General features: G+C 52.9%; 1 protein-coding gene and 1 long non-coding RNA gene across 6 annotated transcripts; one reads left to right on the forward strand and one right to left on the reverse strand.

Moving 5' to 3' along the window:
• Nucleotides 1-1,497: 1,497 nt before the first annotated feature.
• On the reverse strand, nucleotides 1,498-2,041 carry LOC115072439. The gene is made up of 2 exons (XR_003851499.1): nucleotides 1,797-2,041; nucleotides 1,498-1,718 (listed from the first exon to the last, which is right to left on the reverse strand). It is a non-coding gene; the product is annotated as an uncharacterized LOC115072439 (long non-coding RNA).
• A 51-nt stretch (nucleotides 2,042-2,092) lies between these two features.
• On the forward strand, nucleotides 2,093-6,098 carry Kazald1 (Kazal type serine peptidase inhibitor domain 1). 5 transcript variants are annotated; one of them, XM_008845585.3, is made up of 6 exons: nucleotides 2,096-2,864; nucleotides 2,944-3,077; nucleotides 3,526-4,075; nucleotides 5,170-5,351; nucleotides 5,434-5,581; nucleotides 5,776-6,098. In XM_008845585.3, exons 3-6 carry the CDS (start codon nucleotides 3,544-3,546, stop codon nucleotides 5,862-5,864), a joined length of 951 nt encoding a protein of 316 aa, XP_008843807.1. In that variant the 5' UTR covers nucleotides 2,096-2,864; nucleotides 2,944-3,077; nucleotides 3,526-3,543; the 3' UTR covers nucleotides 5,865-6,098. The 5 variants fall into 5 exon arrangements, with proteins under 5 accessions (XP_029425488.1, XP_008843808.1, XP_008843807.1 ...); XM_029569630.1 differs by having other exon boundaries at nucleotides 2,106-2,864; nucleotides 5,191-5,351; XM_029569628.1 differs by lacking the exon at nucleotides 2,944-3,077 and having other exon boundaries at nucleotides 2,093-2,860.
• The last annotated feature ends 1,957 nt before the right edge of the window (nucleotides 6,099-8,055 follow it).

The following is an 8,055-nucleotide window of genomic DNA, read 5'->3' on the forward strand; positions in this document are numbered from 1 at the left end:
CAGCTGAAGATAGCTTTGAATTCCTGATCCTGCCTTTACCTTCCTAGTGTTGAAGGTAAACAAGAGTATGTCACCATATCCAGCTCCCACAATATTTTAATAAGGTATTTTTTAACTTTAAATTTTTTAAGTGCATGTTTCACCTGCATGTATGTAGTTGCACCAATATGTGCAATGCCTACAGAGGCTGGAAGAGGGAATTGGATCGCCTGGAACTGGAGTTACTAAAGGTCGTTAGCTGCCATGTAAGTGCTGGAACTGAGGCCCTCTGCAGTGCTTTTAACCACTAACGCCTCTCTCCAGACCCCTCACCTCTCAATCTTTACCATAGTCATACAAAGTAGGGGCTGGTGAGATGGCTCAGTGGTGGGGTACTTGCCATCAAGCTTGTCAGCCTAAGTTCTATACCTAAAGCCCATATAGTGGAAAGAAAGAACCAACTTCCACAGGTTGTCCTCTGACCTCCATACATGTGTGCTGTGCATGCTCCTACAAGCATACATATATATGAGGCAAACAGATAAATACTTGTGGGGGGAAAATATTAGACACAGCAAGATGGCTCAACAAGTAAGGGTGGTTTCCGTGAAAGCCTGATGACTTGAGTTTGATACCAGGAACCCACAGTGGAAGGATCTGATTCCTGAAAATTGTGCTCTGACCTCCACATGTGTGCCATGGCATGCATGTACTGCACTCTCATACACATACATCATGCACACAACACAGTAACAAATAAATGTTTAGAAAGATTAACCATCACAAGTTCAGGTAAACATTGCCTCCATCTTGGACACACAAAGGATGCTGCCTCTTGGTTTGTTCTCTTTGCAATGATCTCATCATTTAGACTAGAAATCCTATCCTTTGGTCCAACGACAGGAAGCTGGTCAAAAGAAGTCAACATTTTTTCAATGTATGGCTTTGCAAAAGTCTTTTGCTATTTCTGATGCACACAGTTGTTGCTTAATGTTGTTTTAAAGCCTTATTGGATAGGGCACTAGATAATGAGAATATGGGACCATGTCTAGCTAGGCCTTCGAATTGTCTTATGCAAACAAATTCCCTTCTGAAATATTATTACAGTATTATAGCTCAGTGACAGAGCTCTGGTTGAGCACGTAATAAGGCCCTGGGTGTGATACTCAGCAACGCAAAACCGTTACAAAAGTTAGAGCGCATCCCTAGTATGGTCAACTTGGTGCCAGTATGCACGGTCATAGTCTTCCCACCCGCTGCAATCCCACCAGAGGGCGCTCCTCCCTCGTAGATATAGTCCTGTCTTCCATAAGTGTCAGAAAATTCAGGTTAAAGTTGACGTTGTCAGGAAGTCATTTAATGCACAAACACTTGGCAAGAGTTTACTTTGCCGTCAATCTAGGGAACAGATTGCCAAAATACAGTGGCGAGTTAGGCATGATTCCTACTACGAGGTTTAAAATTTTGCAAAGACAAAGTAAACACCGGCTACGATAAACTGGAATGACAGTATCTAGGTCCGTGGATTGGTTATTTTATTTAATGACTTCAAGCCTCGGAAGCTCAAAGCTATTAAGAGCTCCCTGACGGCTCCGGCTCGGTATCTCCGCCCCCACAGCGTTGTGTCATCACAGCTCGGTCGGTGGCTCCGTTCCTCCGATAGGCAGGACCTACCCCGGCCTTATCCTGGACATCCTGCAATTCTGTTCATTTCACCTGTCCTTCAAGCCAAGGATTACCTACAACCATCACAGAGAATGCCAGCGCCGTTTCCTTTCCGGTGCAAAACCCAAGTACTTTTCCTTTTGAATACCTACGTTTCCCATTCTGATTCTCGCGACAGTTCCGAAACCTCGCGTGAAGTTCGCTTCTCGTTCCTTCGGCGTCGGAGACTGAGACGATCGTATCCTGCTCTCGTGCACCCCCGTCAGAACCCCGGCGGCATCGGAGCTGTTCGAGAACTGCCAGAAGGGCTAGGCCGACTTCAGACGAACTCTTGCAGAGTCCCAGGCAGTCTCGGAGAGCGCGACCTTGCAGGCCCAGTGCGCAGGCGCGGCCAAGGGTGCGTACTGGGCGGAGCCTGGCTAGGTCCCGCCCCCTCCCTTGCTGGTCGACCGCCGGCGTTTCCGTCCCTAAGAACTTGATGGACGTGGCTTGTGGCAAGCCGGGGTGGGGCCTGGCCTACTGGAGTTTAGTGGGCGGGCCTCCAGGGATGCTCTCTTCCCTGCCCCCAGCCCAAGTGCCACGGTGGCGTGGGTAGCTGTCTCCAGGCAAAACGTTTTGGTTCCGACATTCTCAAATTTGTAACCTGTAATCCGGACCCGAACGACACCCTACGGGGAGGCGCTGGTCGGCCTCTCTGCGGCTACTAGTCAGTTCCGATCCCTCATCACTGTGCTCATCCGTGGGTTGAAGCACCTTCCTTAATAGCTGAATGTGGGATGGCAGATGGAAACGCCTAGACTGGTCCATACCTCGATGGAGAAACTGGGTGGGCCAGGCTGCAACTGTCCTGACGGAAGCCCCCCCTGGGCCTGAGAGGAGAGGCTGTTGGCTCACCCTGCCCACCAGCGTAATAATTTCTTGGCACCAGAACTCCTTCCTTCTTCCCATCCTGCAGCTGTTCTGCAGCTCCGAGGAACTGTAAAGTCAGATGAGACGGGACCTAGCCGTTCGGCCAACACTTGGAGCTCTCTAGCCATCCATCCCTCTACCCGATTCTTCAGCTCCAGTCCTCACACTCTTCCTTTCCCAGCTTCGGTGTCTGATTTACGGCTGCTCTGTGCTTCATTGTGACTTTGGGCCAGGGTGGATGTCAATGACCCTCGGAGGGTCTCCTTGCGGCTGTATAGAATTACCTGCTTCCGAACCTGGGAGGAAGGCAGGTATGCGACGTTGAGGGGCGGGGACAGGGGGCGGAGGAGATGCTCTCTGAATCCTAGTCTGTGGACTCTTCGGTGGTAGGCGGTACCCGGTCAAGAGCCGAGGTGGCCAGTGAGTCCAGCTAGCTCTGCGTGCGGCTCTCTTTTTTCGTTCCCCTGCTGGCTGTTTGGCATTGGAAATCACAGCTGCTAGAAGGGACTAGTCCAAGGCACTAGGTGAGTTTCCCCGCTTCAGATCACATGGAAGGAGGAAACCCACCTCTCCATCATCACACATTCTACCCTGAACTTCTTACTTCGGGTGCCATCCATTTCCATCCATCTCTGGGGCAAAGGTGCATCAGAATTGGGTGGTTTATGTAACTGTTACTGGTGGTGGTGATGGTGGTGGTGGTGTGTGTGTTTGTGTGTGCACCGCGAGAACATGCTTTATCGCCTCTCCACTGCCCAGCCCTCCAAGAACAGCTCAATCAATTGTCTACTGGCATAATTGGTTAACCCCTAGGGAGTCACCAGGCCTCTGTGCTGGGGCCTCTGGTTTGCACCAACATAGCAGGGGACCGGGGCAGCGCTAGAGTCAAGCTTTGGTTCCAGGAGCTGTGAGACTGGTCTTTCAGCATTGACATTATTTCTGACCTCCAGTCCTGGCTTCCTTCCCTGGCAGGGTGCCACCTACGTGCTGATGCCCCGAGTGCTCACAGGGCTTCCAGCTAACCATGCTGCAGCTGCCTGGGCGCTGCCCCTGCTACTACTACTACTGCTGGTGGTGTGGACCCCACCCTTGACTAGCGCGAGGCCGTCCACAGGTCCGGATTACTTGCGGCGAGGCTGGCTGCGGCTACTAGCTGAGGGCGAGGGTTGTGCTCCCTGCCGACCGGAAGAGTGCGCGGCGCCGCGGGGCTGCCTGGCTGGCCGGGTGCGCGATGCGTGCGGCTGCTGCTGGGAATGCGCCAACCTGGAGGGCCAGCTCTGCGACCTGGACCCCAGCACTCACTTCTACGGGCGTTGCGGTGAGCAGCTTGAGTGCCGGCTAGACACGGGCGGCGAGCTGAACCAAGGAGAGGTGCCGGAGCCGCTCTGTGCCTGCCGCTCGAAGCGCCCGCTGTGTGGTTCCGACGGCCGTACCTACGACCAGATCTGTCGCCTGCAGGAGGCGGCCCGCGCTCGGCCTGACGCCAACCTCACTGTGGTGCACCCAGGGCCCTGTGAATCCGGTATGCAAGGCTCAGGGCTCTTACTCTCAGGACTCGGGCTTCCTAAAGGCGTTGGCTCCCGGATCCCCGACAGCATTGATTTCTGGTCAGCAGAGTGAAAATGTGAGGCTGTGGTCTCAGGTCCTCAGAGGCTTTTGACTTAAAATGCAGGTGGAGATCTGTTGACAGGAAATTTGTTTAATGTGCTGAGCTGTCTGAAAGCCCTATCCATCCTAGCAGGGACCAACCCTCTGAGGGAACAGGCACATAGCCAATAGCTGGGTCAAAATAGAAAAGACCCCCCAAGACTATGCAGACCGCTGAAGCACAGGCAGAGGGGTTCCTATGAGATGCAGTCCGTTAACCCAGGCTCCAAGGCTCCAGCCTGGTTCTTTCTCCTGCATTTAGGGATTAGTGAACTGCAGAGATTCCCCCACCCCCACCCCCACCCCCAATCCTTGGGGATCCGGGCTATTTAAGCCGGAGGTTTTCTTTGGTTGGCTTTCACTTCCTCAGCCCTACCTATTCCGGGTCTGGCTAGGCTGCTGTGAAAACAAACTCCCTAGTAGGAGGGTCCCGACAATTTCCCCCAGTCCTCCAGTCTTCCCTCCTACATAGTGGTTTCAGGTTCTCCTGCTTTGCCAGCAGTTCCACCTCCACCCCTCAGCGCCCAGAGGGTGTCACATTCTCAGGACACTTGGAATGTCGGCGCTCTTCAGGCCTTTGGGAAGCCAGCCTAGTTAGAAAAGGGGGAAGGGGGGAAGGAGGGAGGGATGTGTTGGCTACAAGCACAGCAGGAAAGGGGCCCCAGGGTGGAATGAGGACAGGGGAGCATCCCAGGGCAGAGTTTCGCCGCCCAGCTAAGATGTGGGTCTGTATGGTTGGTTATGCAATTTGCACACTGCTCTCTGTGTGCCTGTGCCTGTGTATCTCTGTACCTGGGTTTGTATGCTTGTGTATATGCATCTGCATCTGCATTTGTGTGTATCTGTTTGTGTCTTGTTTCTTTACTGATGTGTATTAACCTCCACATGTATTGTGTTCTGCCCCCCAAATGTCCACAATAATGTATAAATTGTGTTCTTGCTGGGCTGGATACACCATCCTGTTCTCAGGCCTCCACCTCCACTCCCCAGAGCCCCAGATCGTGTCACAGCCCCACAACATTTGGAATGTGACTGGACAGGATGTGATCTTTGGTTGTGAGGTGTTTGCCTACCCCATGGCTTCCATCGAGTGGAGGAAGGACGGCTTGGACATCCAGCTGCCAGGGGATGACCCCCACATCTCTGTGCAGGTAGGAACAGGGAGCAGAAGCATATTCCTGGGAAATCTGAGGCTTCTCAGAATGACCTTACTGACTCCACATGTGGCTCCAGTTTAGGGGTGGACCTCAGAGGTTTGAGGTGACTGGCTGGCTTCAAATCCAGGCTTTGCGTCCCAGTGATGAGGGCACCTACCGCTGCCTTGCCCGGAATGCCCTGGGCCAGGTTGAGGCCTCTGCTACCCTGACAGTGGTCACACCAGGTAAGTAGGAGCCCTGATCTCTGGGGGCCCAGAGGATGTGCTGCATTAGTACCCTTAAATGTGTTTAAGGAACAGTTCACATGTGAATGTGCATGCGAGTGCACACATAAGCATAGCCTTCCCACATACTAGGGTATGTAGGCATCATCAGTTTCTCTTCCCTGATTGGTTTTCTTTGCCCATTGTGTTTGCAGACCAGCTGAACTCCACAGGCATCTCCCAGCTGCAATCCTTGAACCTGGTTCCTGAGGATGAGGCAGAAAGTGAAGAGGATTACTACTAAGTCCAGAGCTCTGGTTCATGGGGGTGGGTGAGTGGGATTGTATCCATCCCTTCTTTTGAGAAGACTTGGAGAGGGCAAGCAGGATCCTTCAATGGATGGCTTTAATGTTCTTTATTGCCTCAGTTTACCTTTCCTCAAAATTCATATACCAGAAGTTTTCCACCTCACCCAGTTCCCAGAAGCACTTACTGACCACAAAGCTTTTTTTTTTTTTTTTTTTTTTGGTCTTTTTTTGAGACAGGGTCTCCCTGTAGCCCCAGCTGTTCTGGAACTCACGTTGTAGACCAGGCTGGCCTCGAACTCAAGAGATCCGCCTGCCTCTGCCTCCCGAGTGCTGAGATTAAAGGCATGTGCCACCACACCTGTCTAATCCCTTTTGCTTTTGACCATCTGTTGCAGAGTCGAGCACAGTGGAACTGTTTTAGTTCAGTACGGTGAGATGGGTGGGGGTCAATGTCCAGTCTTATACCACTCTAGTAGACAAAGCCTACCTAGTACAAAACTAGGTACAGTAGGCACTGATAAAAATTTATAAACAAACCGATCCACACAGCTGCAGATGGTTCTTGCAGATGTGCATATGGAAACCAGATATCCCTGGGTGGCCTCCCTCTCAAACAGAACTCTACTTCTAGTAGCTTCAAGTCCTTAAGTACATGCCTGCTGTGTTTGAGAAGCCTTGAGCTCAGGCCTCCACAGCCCTCTCCCATCTTCTAGGAGGGAGCCTAATAAATCTGATCGGAGGGAGTTTGTCCCAATATTCTGTCCCCTGGGGCTGGTATATCAATAGATTACTCGGCTCTCAGTTCATCTTACTCTCCTCTCCCCAAGCAGAGTGGGGAATCAGGTCTATGTGGGTGGGACCCCAATATGAATGAATAAACTGAGTGGAGGAGGGAAGTTGGGCCACCTGTGTTAGCCATACCCAATACTCTTTCCCTGCTCCCATAAGAACCTTCCTGTTTCCTAGTTGAACCCAAAGTCATAGTAACCCTGTTTCCAACTGCCCCTGTTGTGATGTGTCTTATCTGACTTAGGGTCCTTCACAGAACCACAGTGTAGCTCAGGTCTCTCCTTATAGTTGCCTTACCTAGCCCAGGGATACTGAGAAGGTTATGGAATGATGGAAAGAGAGAATGAAAGAGTTAGTCATCAGGCCAAAATGCTGTGTGTGGTGCCTCCCACGCGCCTGGACTCCGCCCTGGAGCTGGCGCCACAGCGGGAGGGACCCGAACGCTTTAGGCTCAGCGTCGGCATTTGTGTTTTGGGACCCATCATCACAGGCGGCTGGGCCTCTTGAGAGGGGCGTGTTCACGAACTGCGTCCCCAGGGCTTGGTCGGTCACCCCCTCTCACGTGTGTGCACTGCTTCTCTATCTCCCTCTGCCCTGCTGAGGACCACCATTCCAGAGCACAGCTCTCATTGTCATAATCCAGTAGCTGCATTCAAGTGCCGGAGCCGGAGCCGAGTACTTGCAGAGAATTGCGAGGCGGAAACGGGAGCAGGGTGGGAGGGTATGGGCTGAGAGGGATGGGGTGGGGAGGTGTTGGCTGAACCGGATGGGGTGGGAAGGTGTGGGCTAAGCGGGATGGGGGGGGCGTTCAGCTGAGCCCACTGAAGAAGGTCCGCTCCACCCAGTAAGAGGGGACCTGGTCGGGGTCCGAGCGTCCACGCAAGCTCATCCTCTGCCCTGCAGACTCTAAGGCGCCCCCTATGGGCTTATCGGTCAGAGCCGGCACGCCTAGAGAGCACCTCCAGTGCAGAGACTTCGTGCAAACCTCGGTGACCCGAAAAGGTCTCCACACGAGAAATCGGTATTCCTCAAAGGCGTCTGCACTCTGTAAGCTGTTCCAGAACCACCTTGAAACCTCGGTTTTCGGCTCCGACCCCTGACGTTTGGGGCCCGCCACCTGGAGTGGAAGAAACCCCTGCTGCACCGCTTCCACCCTCCCTGCACCCCGCCTCTGCTGCAGCGGACGCGGTTTAATAATGTCGCTGGAAAGTGACACGCGATTTATTATTAAAGTAATGCGGGCGCGGGGACGGGAAAGGTTTAATAAACGCGCCGAGATGCCGAGGATTATTCACCGCAAATAAATGAGAGTGCGGGCGGTGTTTTAATAAATAATTTCGCGCTGCTCCCGAGGGAGGAGAGGGGAGGAGGACCGGGAAGCGGAGTGGCTGCTGGCGC

Source organism: Nannospalax galili, unplaced genomic scaffold, assembly GCF_000622305.1.
Source record: "Nannospalax galili isolate Female #2095 unplaced genomic scaffold, S.galili_v1.0 scaffold161, whole genome shotgun sequence".
Classification (NCBI taxonomy): domain Eukaryota; kingdom Metazoa; phylum Chordata; class Mammalia; order Rodentia; family Spalacidae; genus Nannospalax; species Nannospalax galili.

Coding starts and splice junctions, on each gene's coding strand:
- Kazald1 (XM_029569628.1), top strand. CDS start 2,792: ATGTCAATGACCCTCGGAGGGTCTCCTTGCGGCTGTATAGAATTACCT. Junction 5,352..5,433: donor ACCCCCACATCTCTGTGCAG/GTAGGAACAGGG, acceptor ATGTGGCTCCAG/TTTAGGGGTGGACCTCAGAG. Junction 5,582..5,775: donor CCTGACAGTGGTCACACCAG/GTAAGTAGGAGC, acceptor TTGTGTTTGCAG/ACCAGCTGAACTCCACAGGC.